This window comes from Gopherus flavomarginatus, chromosome 16, assembly GCF_025201925.1.
Source record: "Gopherus flavomarginatus isolate rGopFla2 chromosome 16, rGopFla2.mat.asm, whole genome shotgun sequence".
Classification (NCBI taxonomy): Eukaryota; Metazoa; Chordata; order Testudines; family Testudinidae; genus Gopherus; species Gopherus flavomarginatus.
In genome coordinates this window covers 19870075-19893476 of record NC_066632.1, presented here as the reverse complement: position 1 = coordinate 19893476, position 23402 = coordinate 19870075, and the positions used below count along the sequence as shown (strand labels likewise).

Below are 23402 nucleotides of genomic sequence, written 5' to 3'. Positions count from 1 at the left end.
ATAGGTTAGGGGTTTGTTATAGAAGTGGATGAGTGAGATTCTGTGGCCTGCATTATGCAGGAGGTCAGATTAGATGATCATAATGGTCCCTTCTGACCTTAAAGTCTATGAGTCTACGGTCTGCCCTTGCTGGGGTCCCCCCCATTTTTTTCCCTATCGGAGCCCAAACCCGCTCTCAGTGGCCCTGCCAGCCACTTTGCTTCAGTCCATAGTACAAAGCACCATAAACGCAGTAGAATCTGGCCAAGAGAATATTCACCTCAAGTTGGCATCTGCTACACAAAACACCCCCCTTTCCCAGTCACCACTATTCAAAATATAGTAAGTGAAAAGGTGGCATGGCTGAAGCATTTAGCAGGCAATTGAAAGCTAGTCTAGAGTACAGTAGCCCTGAGAACACTGCTTAATTCTGAGCACTGGATCTGTAGTGAGACTGAGGAGACATAACTGGCACCTTAAAGCACATTTACCCCTCTTTCCTTCACAAGCTGCACTAAGCACTGTTTCACAGCCCTGGGAGCAGCACAGGAGGGGGGCAATAACCCAAAGTCACTCCTCTGACTCCTGGTCCTGCTGCTCCCTCAGCCCCCTTGGGGGAAAACCCGGTGGCGTCCTCACCTCCCTGCTCCCCGGCTCACCTGGGTGTTGACGTCCACCTGGCCCGTGGCCAGCAGCAGAGAGACCATGGCCAGGTTCCCGCACTTGGCCGTGTGATGGAGGCAGGTTGAACCATCCTCCTCCTGGGGGTGGCGAGATTATGTTGTGACTGGCAGGCAGGAATCCCACCGCCCGCCCTGCACCCCCCCTCCCACCCCCTGCGATCTGGAAGGTCCTGCATCAGAGCATGATTACAGCAGTGGTTGGTGGTCCCGCACACCACCTGGAGCAGAGCAGCGGCTCGGCTGCAGCAGAGTCATTCCCCGGGCTGCTGCTGGTCATGGAGAAAAGACGCGGTTGAAGAAAGACCACAAGAAAGACCACGAGAAACACCCTCCCCCCCACACTTCCTTCCTTCTCCACCTCCTCCCGCGGCACCAGCTGGGCTTCAGAGCCACCTTCCCTGTCACGTGGCCGCCTCACTCTGCATGGGGCTGCTGGAGGTCAACGGGGCTGCTGCCTCTCAGCCCCCTCTGCCTGCTGCCGCCCCTTCCCCTCCCAGAAGAGCCCACCTCTACCTGGGCAGCATGCACCAAGCAGGGCTCAGCTTAGCAAGCCAGGCAGCTGTGGGTGGGCAGGTGCGAGCCTCCTCCTCCTCATCCCTGGGGAGCCAGACAACTAGCCGCTCCTGCCAGCAGCCCTGGAGCAAGCCGGACTGGGGATGCGGAGCCATGTGCCAGCTGGCCGCCACATGCAAAACCCGGCTCCAGAGTCCAGTGCTGGCTGCACGGAAAAGCGCCACTTTTGGAAAATGTGCTCAGTGGGGAGCAGCCGCTCCCCCTAGCTATGCTCTGGGTGGTAAGGGGTGCAGGTGTCTGGGCTAGGGGGCTGCCCCACAGCTGGACTCTGGGGGCGTGGGTGTCTAAGACTGGAGCAGCAGAGATTTCTCCCAAGATGTGTCCAGTTGACACGTGTGACACACTGACAGGTGCCCAACAAAAGTGTAACAGAGAAACAGTAACTGGGCTGTTGTAGGAGTTTCTTTGACTCTCTGCTCCTGGGGGAATCTTTTTTGCTGGCTGACAGGTATTTTGAATTAAGTAACCAAAAAAGTGGAAACTGGTGTGATTATATTGTGTTATATTGATGAATAAAATATGCAGAATTTTAAAACAGTGTGCGCAGAATGTTTATTTTTTTAGCGCAGAATTTCCTCAGGAGTACACTTTACTACACCACTAAGCGCGTGGCTTCCTATGTGAACACTTATTCCAAATAACAAAGGCCTTTTCAGTTTAGGTTACATTCCCTTGGAAGTAATAGTGGTAAGTTTCCTTGGATAGACACACCCTAGCTATGAGATTTCAATCAGGTTTTGCAAAACCAAACCAAACGCTACAGCTGCTACACACGTGTACAGCTTCCACTGACTCCAGTAGCAGCTATACCTGAAGAACTACAACTGTGTTGAGCTCCACTGTGCCAAACTCAGACCTGTTTGTAATCCTCAACTTTTGTTCAACCAACAGCGGTGAATAATCTGACATTTAGATGTCAGATGCCAGAGTAATGGGGGCAATACATGGAACTAGACAACCTTTGCCACAATAATGCCTACAGTGAAATAAAACCTGGACACAGAGGATACTCCACCCACCACGGAAATGCAGCTGCGTCTAGGGAGGACTGTGTTACAGAGCTCTCCCTCTCCACTTGCTGATTGTGGGAATAAAAGCATTTCAGTTTATGTAGGACAATGCTGACACACGGAATACAAATACAGAGAAAAGTTATCCCGTTCCACTTTGAGCTAACATGTAGGCCCCAGCTTACAGAATGGGCAGACCACCTGCCTTTGTACTTACTGCTTTTCCAGGATAGGTCGTATGGCAAGGACTTGGGTGCTCTCATACCTGGCATTAGGTTATTCTTTGGTTCCATCACTACGCTGGACCCAGGGCTGAAAGAGATCAAATAAGAATTATCCTACACATGTGTACTTCTTCTAGCCAAGTATCTTTTACTATAAATATTTGAGTATTTTTCTAACATTGAAGAAGACAGAGTATGTTACTATAAACGAATCTTCATGCAATCAGAACAGTTACTTCTCTTCGCAAAGGCTAGACAAAAGTGTAGAATACATTGATGCCATCTACTTTTTGACTAAAATCCCCAGTTAATCAGTTATCCAAACAAGAAATAAATAAGCCAAAGACAGCAAGAAAAATAAGAGTTAAAGCTTGATTATAAATATTGCACTGCCCTCAACTGTAAATGGCATCTCAGCACTCATGCCCTAGTCATCTCTATACACGCAGATGTCTAACAGTGAATGCCAGTGAAAATGAAGTAGGATCAGAGGCTAAAATAGGGAAAGAAAAGGTTAAAAATTACGTAGACAAGTTGAATGTCTTCAAGTTGGCAAGGCCTGATGAAATACATCCTAAAATACACAAGGTGCTGACTGAGGATATATCTGAGCCATAAGTGATTATCTTTGAAAAGTCATGGAAGACAGGAGAGATTCCAGAGCACTGGAAAAGGGGCAAATATAGTGCCAATCTAGAAAAATGGGAATAAGGACAACCTGGGGAATTACAGACCAGTCAGCTTAACATCAGTACCTGGGAAGATAATGGAGGGAAATAATTAAGCAATCAAATTGCAGAATCCTAGAAAATAATAAGGCAATAAGTACCAGTCAGCATGGATTTACCAAGAACAAATCGTGTCAAAGCAACCTAATAGCTTTCTTTGACAGGGTAACATGCCTTGTGGATGGGGGAGGAGAGTGGTAGATGTGGTGCATGTTAAGTTTAATAAGGCTTTTGATTCTGACTCGCATGATCTCCTCATAAACAAACTAGGGAAATACAACCTAGATTGAGCTACTATAAGATGGGTGAATAACTGGTTGGAAAATTGTTCACAGAGAGTAGGTGGTTCACAATCAAGCTGGAAGGGCATATTGAGTGGGGTCCCAGAGGGATCAGTTCTGGGTTCGGTTTTGTTCAATATCTTCATCAGTGATTTAGATAATGGCATAGAGCACATTTATAAAGTTTGCAGACGATACCAAGCTGTGAGGGGTTGCAAGAGGATAGGATTAAAATTCAAAGTTATCTGGACAAACTGGAGAAATGGTCTGAAGTAAACAGGATGTGCGACACTACACTCCATATTCATCATAGTAATATTATTAGGATATGATCATGGCATAATTATGAAGCATTTTGTACAAGATGGGTCACATAAGGAGTCATTGAGAAAATTATGATTTGCTGAATACGATTATCCTATTTGTATGCATATATCCTTTTTGTATCTAAAGTTATGAATATTGACTAGGTATCTATATTTCAAATGGGCTTACTCTAGAAAACACCCACAGCCAACCTTTCAGATACAACAATGAAGAAGCCAAAGAGGGCTAATGGCTCCTCAACAAAGACAATGGGCTGTGGAATAGCTTAGCCTTCCTGGAAGGCCAGCCCGTAAGTTATGGCTGCTATGACTCTGCAAGGGCGTGTGACCAGATCACACGTCTCTGGACTCCATTTTGGGTACCTGAATTTTTCCACAAACTGGTCTGGAAACCAAGTTTGAAACAGAGTTCCCGCCACATGAAAAAGCTATATAAGGCAGAGAGTGACATCATCAGTTGTTCTTCACTCCCCTACAACTCGACAACAGACAGAAGCTCGGAAAGAAAGTCTTGGAACGGGGTACGAGATCCCAAGATGCAAAACAAAGGCAGCTTGTCCCTTAAGAATCTGAAAGCCTGCTTATATTGTCAGCCAGGGTGAGAATTTGCTAATTCATATCCAATCTTTCTAGAATTTTAGGCTTAGTTTGCGGTTCTGTTTATTTACTAGGTAATCCACTTTGGTCTGTGTTCTATCACTTATAGCAAAAAACGAGCTTATTAACTACAGAAGATGGATTTTATCTAAACCAGTGTGCCTGTGACCAAAGTGTCTTGGGAAAAATCTCAGCCTGGTTAACACACGTATGCATGGTCCTCTCCACATTGAGGGAGTGGCAAACTGGGTAATAAATTCATACTGGTCGATGTTTTGATCAGGGCAGGATTGTACAACTTTGGGGTCCCAGGCTGGGAGTTATTTTGACTGTAGCCTATTGTTGGTTCATGGAGTGGCTGTCCAAAGCCTGCATGCAACTGCAGCTGGGTGTGTCCCTGCCTGTATGAACGCTGGTGGAAGCGCAGGACCAGGACTGGTCTATAGCCTGTCACAGCAGCACAGTGCTAAGAGGGAGCCCAGCCTGGTGAGTCTTAGAGTTCAGTGAAACTTCAGTTCCAGGTGGCATCCCCGGGGGAACCCATCACAGGATGAAATTCAATAAGGACAAATCCTGATACTCCACTATCAGTTGCACACATACAAAATGGGAAATGACTGCCCAGGATGGAGTACTGAAGAACCAGATCTGGGGGTCATAGTGGATCACAAGCTAAATACGAGTCAACATCATTTTGAGATGCATTAGCAGGAGTGTTATAAGCAAGATCCGAGAAGTAATTCTTCAGTTGACATTTAATCAGCATGGAGTAGAGCAGGGGTACTGTGTCCAATTCTGGGTGCCACATTTCAGGAAAGATGTGGACAAATTGAAAAAAGTCCAGAGAAGAGCAACAAAAATGATTCAAGGCCTAGAAAACATGACCTATGAGGGAAGATTGAAAAAAAAAATGGGCTTGTTTAGTCTGGAGAAAAGAAGACTGAGAAGGGATGTGATAACAGTTTTTAAGTAGATAAAAGGTTGTTACGAGGAAAAAAGAAAAAAAATGTTCTCTTTAACCTCTGAGAATAGGACAAGAAACAATGGGCTTAAATTTCAGCATGGTTTAGGTTGGACATTAGGAAAAACTTCCTGTCAGGGTGGTTAAGCAGTGGAATAAATTGCCTAGGGACATTGTGGAATCTCCACCAGTGGAGATTTTTAAAAGCAGGTTAGACAGACAGCTGTGAGGGATGGCCTAGACCAGTAATTTTCAAACTTTTTTTCTGGTGACCGAGCTGACCCAAGAGAGTTGGGGATGAGGGGTCTGGGGTGTGGGAGAGGCTCAGGGCTGGGGCAGAGAGTTAGGGTAGGGGGTATGGGCTGCGGGTTGGGGCCAGGAATGAGGGATTCAGGGTGTGGGAGGGGGCTCTGAGTTGGGGCAATGGGGGGAGGGTGTCAAGGCTCTGGGCTGGAGCCAGGGATAAGGGGTTTGGGGTGCAAGAGGGAGCTCTGTGTTTGAGGGGCTCAGGGCTGAGGCAGGGGCACAGGGTTACCTCGTGCGGCTCCCCGTCAGTGGCGCAGCAGGGGTGAAGAGGAAGGCTTCCTGCCTGTCCTGGCACCACGGACCATGCTGCACCCCAAAAGTGACCAGCTGCAGGTCCGGCTCCTAGGCAGAGGTGTGCAAGTGACTCTGTGTGGCCGTTACCCACAGGCACTGGCCCCCACCAGCTCCCAGTGCAGAGCTGGTGCTCGGGGTAGGGGCAGCACATGGAGCCCTGTGGCTTCCCCCCCACACCTTGGAGATGGACCTGCTGCTGGCCACTTTAAGGGCACAGCACAGTGTTGGAACAGATAGGGACTAGCCTGCTTTAGCTGGGCAGCACCCCTGACAGGACTTTTAACAGCCCGGTCAGCAGTGCTGACCAGAGTCACTGCAACCCTGTGCCTTCTGGTCCGTGACCCACTTCTGGGCCACAACCTATGGTTTGAAAAGCACTTGTCTAGATAATACTTCGTCCTGCCATGGGTGCAGGGGCCTGGACTAGATGACCTCTCAAGGTTCCTTTCAGTCCTTCAATTCTATGTCACTGTGTTACAGGCTGCAGAAGGCCGTACGTTGATGGCCTTTGATTAGACAGGTAAGGCATAGTGCAATGATTTGGTTGTTCAGGGGTGAGCCAGAGATAATGACCAGACACATTATGCTTTATTTTCCAAGCCTGCATTGTGATTACAGTTCAAAAATAAAATTATTTCTGACTCAGGGCTCTAACTGCCTGCAAAATCTCCTGGCTGTTAAAAGTTACTTGCAGCAGGTCATGACAGATTAGATTAGTGTCAGAAGTTTAAGCCTAAATTGCCTAAGAGCTGACTTCAGTCTGCATTTCTATCATGCCCAGCATAACAGTTTAGTGTTCAATAACCCCACAATAAATATATAACCAGTCGGGATTGAATCCAGGACCATCAGCACTAAAAGTACTACAGTAGAACTAGAGGAGTAACCATTATCTGGTAGAAATAATATGTTCTTATACTCTCATATGGATCTGCAACTAAAAGGAGACAGAAAACACTGACCAAGAGGCATAGGAATGTTGATTCATGCCAGTGGCAACTCCCCCATCACCCAAAAATAGGATTCATAAAGTGAACTGCACCTGCCCATCAACACAGCAGCATGAGTTAAAAGTAGTTTGAAAGCATATCTTCTGTGAAAAGCATTGTCACAAGAAATACACTTTTTGTTACCTGTTGTTTATGCCACTATTGAACGTGCCCCAAACGAACACAGAATTTGATTGCTCCTGTATCTCTGCTGAAGGAAACAGACATCATTGTGGCTCAGTACTGAGTAACTTCTGCAAGCGTCATAGCAACACAAAATGAGAAATATGGCAGAGATGCTGCTAGGTTTACAAAATGGAATGAGAATTGAGCTAAGTCTTGGCATAAGTGACAGCAAAGCAGGCATTTAATTGAGAAACGTAAAGCGTAAAGATCATCATCAATTTCCATTTTCATCAAAGCACAGATGGTGCAACAGACTACATGGAAAACAACAGATGTTTTGTAGAGAATAGCAGGCATGTGGTAGAGCCTGTGAAGCAGGAGAACTTAATTTGTTCAGGGACAGTATAATTGGGTGTCCCAACATATGATCTGTGCAGAAGGATCTATGGGACCTCTCTCTCAGTCCATGTCACTTCTTTGTGGGCAAGAAGAAGGGAATAGCAGGGGCTGAAAGCAACCTTGTGTCATCAACCTCCTCACCTTTATCCCAGTCTTCGTCACATGGGGGCGGCTGCCACATGCTGACAGTGTTCATCATCTCTCTGTGGCAGTTATTCGACTGACTCACTTAAAGCAAAGAAAATGCTTAGTGAGAAAATCTTTTCGGATAAAATACAATCCTATTTTAGGGACATTAATCATTTTTTGACCTAGCTGCAGAACAGCTCTAGGCTTTGGAGAGGAGCAGCATACGCTAGAAGCTGATCAGTACACCCCTAGTCTTAGGAGCAAAAAACTCTTTAGGCCAGGGATGGGCACCTTGAAGGTAGCAAAGGGACACAAAATCCATGAGACACCTTTGGTGGGCCATACCTTAAGAGGCTATATATTGCCCAACTCTGAAAATTTGCTACAACAGAGAATGCTTGGCAGACCAAATCAAATGCTCTGGCAGGGTGGTTGCAGCCCTCCATTTGCCAATCCCTGTTTTAAGCCTTTTCTAAAGCTAAACAATTCTGCACACATTTTTCAGCAATGGTGCAGCTGCTCCAACATACGCATTGGGAGAGGGTTCAGGTGTGTTTCTATTGTCATGTCACAAAAATCTGCTCAGGGTTTTTTCACTACTGTCAGGCTCTAAGCCCTGTCTACATTAACATGCACATTATTGTTAGCTTCAGTACAACTCTACTTTTGCCAGAGAACAGGTAGGTTTGCCAGTGTAGTGATAGCCACATAGACATTAGTGGGGGGAGACATTGGAACACGACCCACATAACCAAGTGATTTAGGTGCTGGGGTGACAGACCTGGACAGTGAACTCCTTCATCAGAGCCGACAGCATGGGCAGTGGTAGGAAAGCTTCCCCATAGTCCCCTCCCCAACTTGCCCCACTCTGAACTGGAGGAACCCACCTTCAATTGGGAAAGTTATTCAGCCTCCCTGGCCCAGTCATGGCTCTTCTGCTAAGACAGTCAAGTGGGATGTAACAGAAGTGAGGATTGTTATGATCTAGACACTTGTCCATTAAGAACTGGACTGAGACCAATTTATTTCACACATACCAATAGACAGGCTTTGAAGATTTTTGGTCACTATCAGGTCAAATCTGCATTGGAGATCCACCTCTCTCATGGCCACTATCTTTCCGCTCTAAACAGTCCAGATTACCAACTAGATCTCATTTCAGCACACACAGTTTATGGCACAATGTACAGTTCCCATTTTAATGCTAAAAATCTCTGGCAAGTAACACATGTAATGCAAGCCAGTTGCCTCTCAGATGCTTAGGAGAATTTGCATGGACACAGAATGAATGAAACTCAAGCCTCCAAGGGCCCTTGCCGCTTCTGTATCACATAGCACTACAGGTAAAGGATTGCTTATGGAATAATAGAGCATTAAAACAATCTTTAAACAGCAAAAATTAAGTTAGAACATTGTTAGCCCAACAGTTCCAGAAGTGACTTTACAGAGCTAAAGGAGTCTAATATTTTCTCACCAATGTCTGGCTCAATGCAGCGTTTGTCATCACAGCTTGATATATGATGTCTCAGCTCCTCTCTGGGAACCTGATGGCGGGCATTAAAGGGGCATGTGGCTAGCTGCTCTGCAATATCAGGGTGGTTCTAGAGAAACAGAAAAAGTACATGCTATCTCACTTAATTCATCCTAACCCTTGTATTTTCTAGTCACTAGTGAAGGGTTTGTGCAATCTGCATCCTGAAATAGGTTGAAAACATTTAAAAAAGGAAAGGAACATTTAGCTTAGGTCCTGAGCACAAATGCAGTGTAGAAACAGCGAAGCATACGTATCCTTTATGATACATGCTATGTTTGTTCATTTTTACATTTAAACACCACCCCGAATTTATCTGATTGAAGATCAGCCCCAGAACAAACACAGTGAAACCGTTACAGTGTCATCACTGGCATGGTTCGATGCACAGATGAAACTGCCCCAAAAAGCCTACATGGGGAGTAAGTGCCTTGAAACCCTAAATAATTCAGCCACTTTATTTTTAAATTAAGTAAGCAACAGATTAGAGAACAAGTTCCTGCCTGCACTAGAGCTTAAGTCTTTGCAGTAAATTTAACTCTTCTGAAACAGGAGGGAAGTTACCCAATGTTCCAGCTGAGGCCACATCTATATTCCTAGCACTTTCCCAGTATAGGTAAACTGGTGTGGACACAGAAGAGCACTACTATCCCCCACTGAATGAAGAGCCTCTACCCTTAGTAAAGAGCAAGATGACAGAGAGGAAGAACACACACTGCTCAGGCCTGCTCTGCACAGCTTTTATATTACTATAGCTATGTTGGCTAGGGGTGTGATTCCTAACCAATACAGTTATACAGTACATTATCTTAACATGTGGATGCAGTTATACCTGTATAAGTGTGCTTATATCAGTACAACTAATATACACTAGCACTGGAGAGGTTACAATAAGATACTGACTGAGAGGACAAAAGACAGGAGCAGCTTCTCCTGTTAAATATACAGCATTCTAGACCAGAATAGAAGACTGAGAAGAGACAAAAAGTTTCAGACAGATGTACATTCAATAGAGTTATTAGCAATATAAAAAAAAAGATGGTTTAGCCGCTGCACTGCTCTGATTGCAAAGTAAAGAATTCGCTGCAACATCAGATCATTTTTGCTTTGGCCAGCCAGAAGGCATCCATATAACACTGGCTGCATTTACTCCATGGTCTCAAGTGGGAGGCAAATACCAGGGTCCCATGAGTGAACTGCTAGAAGAGAATAGGATCCCGTCACTAATCTAGATATTCTGAAGAACTCGTATCACCTTTCTTAAGGGTAAATGCACTGATCTGAAGTGCATTACTAAATATGAACTGGATGCTTTTACTAAGTGGTAAATGGATGACAGATATAAATATGAAATAAAGACGGCTTCTTCCAGCCTAATAGTAAGTGAATGCATCCTTCCAGCAAAAGGCAACAAAGCATGCTGAGCTCACCATGCATTAGCATTTACAAAAATATGATTTCCCAGCTGCACTAGAGACTTTAACACCCTGTCCTACCTTCCTGCATTTTATAAGATGATAGGGAAACCGACAGGCTCGGATTTGATGATAGCGATCATATGGACATTGTAATAACTTCTCTGGATCCAAAGCATCAGCTGGAGGAGAAGGAATAAAAAGACAAGAAAACATTCTGTAAAACAAGATCTAAGAACATCCTCAACACAATTAACAAGTGTGGAAACATACTAGGTACTGGAGCTTTCCTCTAATGAGGTTAAGCCATCAATTTTTAACAGCCTAGACAAAAAATTAAAATTCACTTTGGATTTCTGGAGAGTGGAATATTAAATTAAAAATGAGGAAAGCGTAGTCAATAGTGCAGAGTGGCCAGTACATATCAATGAGGACACTTATGCAGAACAGTGAGCTGGAAATACACACATTACTATAAAAACCCTTGAAGCTACTAAATCAGCTAGTCGTATAGTAGTGACATGCTAAGGGTCAGCAGAAGCGTGGCATTCTGAAGTAAATCCTTTTGCATTGACCTTCAATGCTCAAAGGCCATTTCTGCTGGAGTAAGAAAAAAATCAAACTAAAACAAACATGGCTGGAGTTAAGGCTACAATTTGCACTACAGTGCACTTGGCCCTATAAAGTGCAGAGGTTGGCAGGTGCTTAAGAGCTCAACACCCACCAAATATAGTGAGGGCCTAAATCACAGGCACTTTTTGAAAATGTTTCCTCCTAGTCCACACTAGGACTCAGAGAGGCATGAGTCACCTTAAATCACTTAAAAGTTACATAGAAGGGACAAGGTAGGTGAGGACCAACTTCCGAGGGTGAGAGACACAAGCTTTCAAGCATACACAGACTTCTTCAGGATTCAGTTTGTGTTCGTGCAGCAGCTTTCTTACCATCACAAATGTGTCTCCCCTCACACCTTCCATGCTATTTACCCACATCTGTATCAGTGTACAGAGGGCATGCACACAAAGGAACAAGGGACAACAGACTGTGGGATGTTATCTAGAGAGCTGGAAGTAAGGGGACGAGCCAGACTGATTACATAAATCAGTGTTTTCCAATCTTTTTGATACTGGGGACCAGCTTGCAGCCTTTCTAAACAGTGTCAGAGAGATCAGAGGGACAGGCCATTGAGAAAGACTGACACAGGCAATTAGGACAAATGGCTACTTGTGACAAAGAGGGAATTGTCAATGTTTGTACGAATACTGTGTGTGCCTCAGTTTTCCCTATGTGTTGCACAAGTATCTAGGCGGTGGGATAAGGATGTGTGAGTGTTGCAGATACCCCAAGAGGGACGGTACAAGTGCCATCTAGCTACCTGGGCCCAGACAACGGTTGGACATTCTGTACCCTGGCAACTGATGGTTGGGGCCCATCCTCTGCAAGAGCCAGTCGGACGAATTAAAGAACAAAGAGGTGGAGGCCAAGTGACCGGTTTGCCTGGGCAACAGCATACAGAATGGAGGAGAGACAACTTGGTGTGACTGAGTGAGCTGCTGAAAGCTGGTCAGTCTCCTGGTTTGGGACTTGGGAGAACCCAGGGCTCTGGGTCTCCTCAGGATGGACTTTGCTTTAACTGCCTGCTTTCTGTGCTAACAAGATTTGCTCTATGATTTGTTTCAGACTAATAAACCCTTCTGTTTTACACTGTTGGGGGTGCATGGCCCCTTTGGGGAGCATGTAAAGTTTCCCCAGATGTTCTATTCAGGTGTGTGATGGAGGAGGGGCTGTCTGTGTGGGGGATGGGAGAGCCGGGGATGTCTTTAGGTGAGGACAGGATCTTTAAGCCTGTAACCTGAGCCAGGTAGGAGGGAGGGGGTTAGCACCTTGGCCTGGGAAGCTGGACAAAGGAATCGGCCGGCTGGACGAGGGGCAGTTCAGTTTTGGTTTTGGGCTGGATGAGGGGAATTCAGGGGATCCTATGCTGGACCCAAGCACTCTGAAACTCCAGAAGGACTCGATTGAGGGGTCCTGACTGTGCCTGCAAGCTCTGCTGTAACCTGCATTCCTGTTGTTCAATAAACTCTCTGTTTTACTGGCTGGCTGAGAGTCACTGTGGGTCCCAGGAAGAGGGGTGCCGGACCGGACTCCCCCACACTCCATGACAACTGGTGGCAGCGGCAGGAGATACTGCACCCCGAAGACGGCGCTTCCTGCAGTAAGTGACTGGGGAGCAGTAAAACGAAGGGACGATTTTAGGGGTGATTAATCCCTGGGAGTGTGTGCCCAGTGAGAAGGACTTTGCAGTAACAGTATGCCCCGGGGGATTGCAGTGAGCGGTCCCAAGGGCGGAGGAGTCTGCAGCTCGACCCTGGCAGAGAGGTGGTGACCTCAAGAAAGGCTGGTGCACTGGGGGACTCCCTGGAAACGTGGGGAGCAGCGAGCACCCCGGCCTGTGAGTGGCCAGCAAGAAGATGTATGCCAAGCGGCTCAAGTGCGACCTGGTGGAGCTGTGCAAGCAGAGGGGGCTGCACAGTGGGAGACTCACGAAAGACCAGCTGATTGCCCGGCTGGAGGAGGGAGACCACTTGAATGAACGGAGCCCTGTCTCTGAGGGAAGCAGCCAGGCAGATGCAGCGCAGGCACCAGTGTCTGTCCCAGCTGGGAGTGGTCAACCGGCAGCTGAGGGCTTCCTGAGACCCCCTCTTCCTATGCCTAGGGGAAGGGCGGGGAGAAGCCCAGCGAACACCGAGGGCACCGTGACCCCCCCGGCCAGAAAGGGATCCTCCCAGCGAAGCTCACCCCCCAGCAAGGGATCGTCCCGGTGGCGCTCAGCATCCGTGGAGCGGATGCGGCTGGAATATGACAGGGAGCTGAGATGGGAAGAGCTCGAGTTATGGAGGCAAGAACTGAAGGAACAGGAGATCCAGCGTAAACATGAGGCGAACCAGCCCCAGCATGAGGAGAACCAGCGCCAGCGTGAGCTGGAGGAGGAGGAGAAACAGCGCAAACATGAGCTGGAACTGGCCCGGCTGAGGAGCAGTGGGGCCCCAGCTGCGGTGAGTGAGGGGGGACCTAAGCCTACAAAGAGCTTTTATAAAGGCTTGCTGGCCCGGCGTAAGGAGGGGGAGGACATAGATAGCTTCCTGACAGCCTTTGAGAATGCCTGCGAGCTGCACAGGGTTGACCCTGCAGACAGGATCTCATTTCTTACCCCCTTACTGGACTTCACAGCCATGGAGGTGTACAGCCGAATGAAAGGGGCAGAAGCAGCGGACTACGAACTGTTCAAACAGGCCCTGCTCCGTGAGTTTGGGCTGACTCCTGAGATGTACCGGAAAAGGTTCCGGAGTCAGCGTAAAACCCGTGAGGTCACATACCTACAACTGGTCAACCGGGCGCAGGGGTATGCCCACAAGTGGACAGCTGGGGCCCAAACTAAAGAGGACCTGCTTGACCTATTCATACTAGAGCACCTGTACGAGCAGTGCCCATCCGACCTGAGGCTGTGGTTGATGGACCAGAAGCCGGAGAACCTGCAGCACGCAGGCCAGCTGGCCGACCAATTTGTGGACAATCGAGCAGGGGACAACAGGAAGGAGTCTCAAAGGAGCAGGCCTGCCTCAACGCAGAGAGAGAGTCACCATGGGACCTCCCAGCGGGGGTCTATGGAGAACCCCCACCAAGGGGGAACATCCAGCATCAGGTCCATCCGACCCACTCAAGGGGACCCACGAGACATGGGCTGCTATCACTGTGGCCAACGAGGCCACATAAGGGCCCAGTGCCCCAAGCTCAGGGACAGACCGAGCAGACCCAACCCGCAGAGGGTTGACTGGGTAAAGACCCAGTCGGAGGAGGGGCAACGTTCCCAGGAAAGTGGGGCTGGCAGCGTACAACCTGTGAAGGAGGGAGGAGGTCCCCAGGTCAGCTCCTCTGGGGGGCTGGATGCTCCAGGCTCTGGGTTTTTGGTTTACAGGGTGGGTGCAGGGCTGCCCCTCCGGAAAGAGTGCCTTGTTTCCCTGGAGGTAGATGGGAGGAAGATCACTGGGTACTAGGACACGGGCGCAGAGGTGACGCTCACCCGTCCCGAGGTGGTGGCCTCACATCGGATGGTGCCTCACACCTACCTGACCCTGATGGGCGAGGGCGGGACCCCATTCCAGGTGCCCGTGGCGAGGGTACACCTGAAGTGGGGGTACACTCACATTTGCCCACGGATGTGTTAATGGGAGGGGACCTCAAGGACTGGCCAAGTAACACCCAGAGTGCCCTGGTCGTGACTCGCAGTCAGAGTCAGCGAAGGGCTCTGCGCCCCGACAACGGGGAAGGGACTCTGCCCGAGGTGCAGGACCCTAACCTGATGGGGGGACACCCAGAGAAACGGCTTAGAGAGGCTGCAGCCTCAGACCCAGCTAGCGAGAGAGAGCAGGTCCCCATCCCTGTCCCAGCTGCTGAGTTCCAGGCTGAGTTGCAGAAAGATCCCTCCTTGCGGAATTCCAGGGACCAGGCTAACCTCAGTGCGGTACAGACCATGAGGAGAGGTTGCAAGGAGAGGTTCCTGTACCTAGAATGGGCTCCCCCCAGGGAAGTAGAGTCATGGGGGATCAGGAGGCAGCTGGTGGTTCCCCAGAAGTTTCGCCACAAGCTACTGTACCTGGCCCATGACATCCCTCTCGCAGGGCACCAGGGAATCCGGCGCACCAGGCAGAGGCTGCTACAGAACTTTTACTGGCCTGGGGTCTTTACCCATGTCCGACAGTACTGCCAATCCTGTGACCCCTGCCAGAGGATGGGGAAGGCCTGGGACAAGGGGAAAGCGGCTTTGAGGCCTTTACCCATCATAGAAGAACCTTTCCAGAAGGTGGCCATGGACATAGTGGGACCTCTCAGCAAGACGACCTGGTCGGGGAAGAAATACATCCTGGTGGTGGTGGATTTCGCCACTCGCTACCCCAAGGCGGTGGCCTTGTCCTCTATCGAACCAGACACTGTGGGACATGTGCTGCTGACAATTTTCAGCCGGGTGGGGTTCCCCAGGGAAGTCTTAACGGACCAGGCGTCCAACTTCATGTCGGCCCTGCTCCGATGCTGGTGGGAAAAATGTGGGGTCCGGCATAACTGGGCCTCAGCGTAACCAACAGGCTGGGTGAGGGGAATTCAGGGGATCCTGTGCTGGACCCAAACACCCTGAAACTCCAGAAGGAGTTGTCACGGAGTGTGGGGGAGTCTGGTCCGGCACCGCTCTTCCTGGGACCCACAGTGACTCTCAGCCAGCCAGTAAAACAGAAGGTTTATTGGACAACAGGAATGCAGGTTACAGCAGAGCTTGCAGGCACAGTCAGAACCCCTCAGTCGAGTCCTTCTGGAGTTTCAGGGTGCTTGGGTCCAGCACAGGATCCCCTGAATTCCCTTCACCCAGCCCCAAACCGAAACTGAACTGCCCCTCCTCCAACCGGACGATTCCTTTGTCCAGCTTCCCAGGCCAAGGTGCTAACCCCCTCCCTCCTACCTGGCTCAGGTTACAGGCTTAAAGATCCTGTCCCTCACCTAAAGACATCCCCGGCTCTCTCATCCCCCCCACAGACAGTCCCTACTCCATCACAAGGTGGACTCGCTGCAGGGAGCTTACGGCATGAAACAGGGATGCTGAATGCTCAGAGGAAAGACCCAGGAGGAGCTGAGGCCCAGGAGGCTTGTCCTAGTGAGTGTGTGCCCCAAAGGGTAGTCACGCTACAAGAGGGTCCTGCCTGAGGACTAGTCTACACTGCTGCGTTGCTCTACTGAGTCTGGTGAAAATGCACTATGCTGACCGGAGAGCGCTCTCCCATCAGCATAATTACTCCACCGCAGCATGAGACGGAAGCTATGACAGCAGGAGAGCATCTCCCATGGACTTAGGGCTGGTGTGGACAGCTCAGGTGGTGCGTTGCTCAGAGGGGTGGCTTTTTCACATCTATGACTGACATAAATTATATCAACTTAAGGGGTAGTGTAGACAAGCCCTGAACTTTATCCAACGGGTCCAGAGCACCAAGCCTATGTACCCATGAATTACTGGGAGGGGACGGGGGGGCGGAGTCCCCAATGCATCAAACCAACGCCATATGCCAGGCTAGGCCTTTCAAGAGGGCAGCTCCCTTACCTGACCATGGTACTAACTAGGGCTATATATTAATCACAATTAACTCATGCGATTAACTAAAATCACAATTAAAAAATGAATCACGATTAATCGCAGTTTTAATCATCGCACTGTTATACAATAGTATACCAACTGAAGTATTAAATATTTTTGGATGTTTTCTACATTTTCAAATATATTGATTTCAATTACAGCACAGAATACAAAAGCTACAATGCTTACTCATTGTTTTTATTACAAATATTTGCACTGTAAAAATGATATAGTATTTTTCAATTTACCTCATACAAGTAGTGTAGCACAATCTCTTTATTGTGAAAGCGCAATTTGCAAATGTAGATGTGTGTTAAATAACTGCACTCAAAAACAAAACAATGTAAAACTTTAGAGCCCACTAGTCCACTGAGTCCTACTTCTTGTTCAGCCAATCACTAAGAGAAACAGGTTTGTTTACATTTATGGGAGATACTGCTGCCCACTTTTCATTTACAATGTCACCTGAAAGTCAGAACAGGAGTTTTTATGGCACATTTGTAGCCAGCATTGCAAGGTATTTACATGCCAGATATGCTAAACATTCATATGTCCCTTCACGCTTCAGCCACATTCCAGAGGTTAGGCTTCCATGCTGATGACACTTGTTAAAAAAATAATGCGTTAAATAATTTGAGACTGAGTTCCTTAGGGAAGAATTGAAGGTCTCCTTCTCTGTTTTATCCACATTTTGCCATATATTTCATGTTACAGCAGTTTCAGATGATGACCCAGCACATATTGTTCATTTTAAGGACACTTTTTAATTGCAGATTTGACAAAACGCAAAGAAGGTACAAATGAGATTTCTAAAGATAGCTACAGCACTCGACCCAAGATTTAAGAATCTGAAGTGCCTTTGAAAATCTGTGAGGGATGAGGTGTGGAGCATGCTTTCGAAAGTCTTAAAAGAACAATACTCCAATGTGTAAACTACAGAACCCAAACTACCAAAAAAGAAATTCAACCTTCTGCTGGTGGCATCTGACTTATATTATGAAAGTAAACATGCATTGGGCCACACTGCTCTGGATCATTATTGAGCAGAACTTGTCATCAGCATGGACACATGTCCTCTGGAATGGTGGTTGAAGGGACATATGAATCTTCAGCGCAGGGGTCTGCAACCTTTCAGAAGTGGTGTGCCATGTCTTCATTTATTCACTCTGATTTAAGGTTTCGCGTGCCAATAATACATTTTAATGTTTTTAAAAGGTCTCTTTCTATAAGTCTATAATATATAACTAAACTATTGTTGTATGTAAAGTAAACAATGTTTTTAAAATGTTTAAGAAGCTTCATTCAAAATTAAAAAATGCAGAGACCCCCGGACCAGTGGCCAAGAACCAGGCAGTGTGAGTGCCACTGAAAATCAGCCATGTGCCACCTTCGGCACACGTACCTTAGGTTGCCTACCCCTGCTTTAGCGCATCTGGCACATAAGTACCTTGCAACACCGGCTACAACAGTGCCATGTGAACGCCTGTTCTCATTCCAGGTGACAATGTAAACAAGAAGTGGGCAGCATTATCTCCTGCAAATGTAAACAAACTTGTTTATCTTAGCAATTAGCTGAACAAGAAGTAAGACTGACTGTACTTGTAGGCTCTAAAGTTTTACATTGTTTTGTTTTAGGATGCAATTTTTTTGGTACATAATACTACATTTGTAAGTTCAATTTTCATGATAAAGAGATTGCTCTATATTACTTATATTACATGAATTGAAAAATACTATTTTTTTTTTACACAGTACAAACACTTGTAATAAAAAATAAATATAGGTGAGCACTGTACACTTTGTATTCTGTGTTGTAATTGAAATCAATGTATTTGAAAATGTAGAAAACATGTACTACTATTTAAATAAATGGTATCCTATTACTGTTTAATCGTTTGACAGCCCTAGCACTAACAGGATATTAACCATGTTGCATCTGTAGCCAAACACATTTTGGAACCAGCCACTGGTGCTAAAGTCAGTTATGAACTGTGGCATGGATAGGGCCTTAATCAGAACAGTCACTTTACTGGAATGATCCCCAGGAAACTGATTTAGGCCCTGTCTGCACCAAACATGACTGTAGTTTTGTAACCAGTTTGTACCCCACACAGCAAATCTGCTAGTTGGATCGTCCATTTCTCCAGACCCCAGACATGCTGCAGCTGGGGGACATAGTCCACTAGGCCAATGTGGGAACCCACAAACACAGTGGAGGACTGCAAAATGACAACTTCCTGGAGGCCTTCATGCCTTGAACATTGCTGATAAGAATGCTGTGGCTTAGCCACTTTGCATACGCTAAATAAAATGAACCACACACAGCTGAGTTACGCCCCCACTCCAGCCTTCCTGGCTCACAAAGGTTGGGGCATGGTGTTGCATGTCTGCACCCAATATGCTGCTTAGAAGAGTTTGTCTCAGTACACCCAGTCACCCACCCAGCATCTACATATTACCCAAGCAGTCTCACACCCACCTTGCAAAACCTAGGTATGGTTTCCTGCTGTGATGTTGCCTCTAAAGTTTGTGTGGCTTTGAACTGCAAGAAGACCACAAATTCTTTCATTCTGGGACCCAGAATCGGGTGCAGTAAACCGCTGTTCTAATACACAGATGCATATATCCACCAAACTTAATGCCTAGAGGGGAAAGTTACTTCCCTAGAAGCCACTCCCTCCTTTAACCAAGTTTAAGATATTTTAATACTTTCAAAGATCTAAGCTGTCTCTCACTGTATCTGCAGGAACCATTAATAGAATCAGAATTGTAGGACTGGAAGAGACCTCCAGAGGTCATCTAGTCCAGCCCCCTGCATGAATGTTACAAGCCAGCAAAGAAATACTTACCATAGTTGTCTTCTAAATCCATTTTACTGATGCTGAAAGAACGGTTACTTAAGTTTCCTGGAGGAACTTTGAGTCAGTCTCTGTCACTCTCCTCCTTAAAATATCTATCCTATAAACAAAAAATGAGGAGATTCACAGATTTCTAAGGTCAAAGAGACAATTATGATCATCTAGGAGTTTTCAACCTGTGATCCACTTACCCATGGGGGTCCACAGACTATATCTAGGATTTCCAAAGGGGTCCTGCACCTCCAATCGAAATTTAAGAGTCCGCAAATGAAAAAAAGTTGAAAACTACTGATTTAGGCTCACCTTCTGCATAACACAAGGCATAGGACTACCCTGAATTAATTCCTGTTTGACCTAATGCAGATCTTTTAGAAAGACATCCAATCTTGATTTCAAAAATTTGATGGAGAATCTACCACAACAGTTGGTAATTTTTCCAAAGATTAATTATCCTCACTGTTAAAAATAAACCTTATTTCCATTCTGAATTTTTCTAGCTTCAACTTCCAGGCACTGGAAATAACTTGAAAGTTATTTCAATTTATTCATCACAGCTACTAAGGGTCAAAGATCAACTGCATGACAGCAGCCAGTAGACTTTATAGCTATGCTATATATGCACAGGACACAAGCTTATTCTTGGTGGCCTACGTATAATGAACATCATATTCTCCTGCCCCACAGAGAAAGGTTTCCTCCAAGATGCTAAAATCCAAAGATTTTTGTCTGAAACATTCTCTTTGCCCAATACATTTAAAATGGTGAAAAGAACTAGTTCCCAAAAAAAATTAAGCGATGTATTTTGGCAGCTTAGTTATCTCTTCTTATACACACTTCACTGCTCCATCCCGAGCCACTCCACCTGCCTGACAGGTCAACACTTTTACACCTACCTTGTGGCTCATGATCTCTATGAAGAAATAAAAAAAGGCAAAGAGTTAGATTCTCTCCTGTCTTCACTGCAATTCATACAATTTGAAGGCATAACTCATCTAAAAAATCCTTCCTCACAAGATTATAAATCTAAATAAGACAGAATTTAAAGGACTACACACACTCTAGAGACAACCTGAATCTCAGATTTGGTTGCCCACCAGAAAATATGGTTGCTGCTTTTAAAAAAATCCAAAAAGGAGATGCCTAATAAAACTGGCACACATGGGCCGTGTGTCTCAGCTGGGTGTCTCTCTCTAAAGTGTGAGCTGCAGATCTGACCAGCACCAGTATTTCACAGGTGCCTTTGACAAACTGGTCGGCCTGGCCTAGGACACCCCAGCAAGGGCACTGTATGTCCTAACCCACCTGCCCCCAGGGCACATGCACCAGCCAAAGGACGCTGCGGGGGGGGGGGGAAGAGGCACTGCCCATAGCCTGGGGAGTGGCGCAGTGCGAGGCTGAGGCGCGGGCAGCCAAGGACCCGGGCGCTCCGGCATCCCCAGCGGCGCCGGCCGTTCCCACCACCCCGTGAGCCGGGGTGCTAGGCCACACGATCCCCCCGGCCCTGCGCAGGCTCGCAGCGCCCCGCACAGCCGGGGTCAGCCCGGGGGCCGGCAGCAGGGCCCGAGCCCAGGCCTGCCCACGCGGGGCGGCTCCCCCCAACCACCCGCACCCAGCGAGAGAGAGGCGAGAAGAGCCCCCCGCCCCTCCCCCAACGATCCGGCCCGCGTCTCCCCCCACCCGGCCGGGGGCACCTGAAGAACGGAGGAGGAAGCTCCCCCGCCCGCGCGCGGCCCCTGCCCGAGCCGTTACCACCGGGCTCTGCGCCGAACCAGCGCGTGGCCTAGTGCGAAGGCGGCTCCGGAGCAGCCAGCGGGAAACTCCTCCCCCTCCCCCGCCGCGAGACCACAGCCAGGCTCTAACCCCCCCCCACCGCTTCGGGCACCAGAACGAGGCTGCTCAAGTCACCCCTCCCAGCTGGGGGCGGGGCTAGCCGGGCAGCGCAGGGAGGGGCGGGCTGTGAGGGAGGTGCCTGGTCCCTCTGCGCTGGGGTTAGTTAGCGGCAGCGCCCCCTGGGGTTGGGGTTGGGGTTGGAACGGAGCAGGGCGTGGTGGGACTGCGCCCTGAATGGGGACAGGGCGTGCTGGGAACAGGGCTCAAGGTGGAGCAGTGCATGCTGGGACAGCAGCTGAGGGGGAAGCAGTGCATGCTGGGAGTGCAGTTGGAGGGCCAGGGAGCTGTATGTGCTTAGGGCTGCCAATTTTCTAATCACACAAAACCAAACGCCCTAGCCATGCCCTTTCCCTGAGACCCTGCCCCCCCCATCACTACATTCCCCCTCCCTTGGTGGCTCGCTCTTCCCCACCCTCACTCACTTTCACTGAGCTATGGCAGGGGGTTGGGGTGCGGGAGAGGGTGAGGGCTTTAACTGGGGGTGCAGGCTCCAGGGTGGGGCCAGAAATGATGGGTTGAGGGCTTCGGAGGGGGTTCCAGGCTGGGGCCAAAGGATTCAGTATGCAGGAGGGGGCTGCACCTTGAGGCAAAGGGTTGGGGTGCAGAGAGCATGAGGGCTCCAGCTGGCAGTGCAGGCTCTGGGGTGGGGCCAGGGATGAAGAGGTTGGGGTGCAGGAGGGGGCTCTGGGTTTGTGGGCAGTGCTCAGGGCTGGGGCACAGGCTTACCTTAGGTGGTTCACAGTCAGTGGCACAGCAGGGCTAAGGCAGGCTGCCTGCCTGCCCACCCTGGCTCTGCGCTGCACCCGGGAAGCTGCCAACAGCAGGTCCAGCTCTTAGGCTGGTAGCCAAGACTCTCTGTGCACTGCTCTCACGTGCAGGGACTTCCCCACCAGCTCCCATTGGCCATAGTTCCCAACCAACGGGAGTGTGGAGCTGATATGGGGGGCAGAACAGCTCACAGAGCCCCATGGTCCCCTTGACTTGGAGCCAGACCTGCCGGTCACTTCTGGGGCATAGCACAGTGCCAGGACATGTAGGGACTGCCTGGTTTAGACCTGCAGCACTGCCAACTGGACTTTTAACAGCCTGGTTGGTGGTGCTGACTGTAGCTGCCAGGGTCCTCTTTAACCAGGTGTTGGTAACCCTATCTGGGAGTGTGGTCAAGTAGGGAGGGGTGCATTCTCATGAGCTATGGGCTGCCCTGCTTAGACTAAGCTACCCAACCTATGCTGGTGCCTCTGAAAGATGTCACTTCAGTACTATGACGTGCTTTTGCTCTGAAACATTACTGTCTAAAAATGGCCTCTCCTTAGCTGGCCTGCTCTCTGTGTATACTGGAATCAAAGCTGTGACAAAAATGAGAAGGGGAGGATTTGTTGCATTTTGATCCTCTTAACTCTGCAAAGCCAGTCCAGGTACAGGAGGGAGAGCTTGGGTCTATTCTACATCATCATTGTTACTATTTATTTGTCTTAGCATAGTGTCCAGGAGCCCTAGTCATGGACAAGCATCTATTGTGCTAGGCACTGTATATGGACTAATCAAATGCAACATTAACAGAATTAATATCATATTGCCTCTGTATAAATCCATAGTACATCCATATCTTGATGACTGTGTGCAGATGGATTCATCCCATCTCAAAAAAGAAACTGGAAATGGAAAAGGTACAAAAAAGGCAACAAAAATGATTAGGGGTATGGAATGACTTCCATATAAGGAGAAATTAATAAGACTGGGACTTTTCAGCTTGGAAAAGAGATGACTCAGGGGGGATATGAGAGAGGTCTATAAAATCATGACTGATGTGAAGAAAGTAAATAAAGAAGTGTTATTTAATCCTCCTGTAAGCCTCTGGACTCACCACCACAGCACCTCCTGCTGGTGACTTCTGCAAATTAGCTCATTCCAGCTCCAGAGCATCTTCT

General features: G+C 48.1%; 1 protein-coding gene across 5 annotated transcripts in view; it reads right to left on the bottom strand.

Moving 5' to 3' along the window:
• The window catches only part of LOC127035722 (gametocyte-specific factor 1-like), a 31180-nt gene extending 9736 nt beyond the window's left edge, over positions 1-21444 (bottom strand). Inside the window, exons 1-9 of one of the 5 annotated variants that reach the window (XM_050926002.1) lie at positions 21337-21444; positions 20478-20494; positions 19576-19684; positions 10633-10733; positions 9080-9206; positions 7618-7704; positions 7096-7159; positions 2463-2557; positions 639-740 (exon numbers count right to left, since the gene is read on the bottom strand). In XM_050926002.1, the coding sequence (XP_050781959.1) occupies positions 639-740; positions 2463-2557; positions 7096-7159; positions 7618-7704; positions 9080-9206; positions 10633-10733; positions 19576-19597 (598 nt within the window). In that variant the 5' untranslated portion in view covers positions 19598-19684; positions 20478-20494; positions 21337-21444. Of the gene's footprint in view, positions 1-638; positions 741-2462; positions 2558-7095; positions 7160-7617; positions 7705-9079; positions 9207-10632; positions 10734-19575; positions 20998-21275 lie in introns of those variants that run through there. The other 4 variants (XM_050926004.1, XM_050926001.1, XM_050926003.1 and 1 more) reach the window with 4 other exon arrangements.
• Between the last annotated feature and the right edge of the window lie 1958 nt (positions 21445-23402).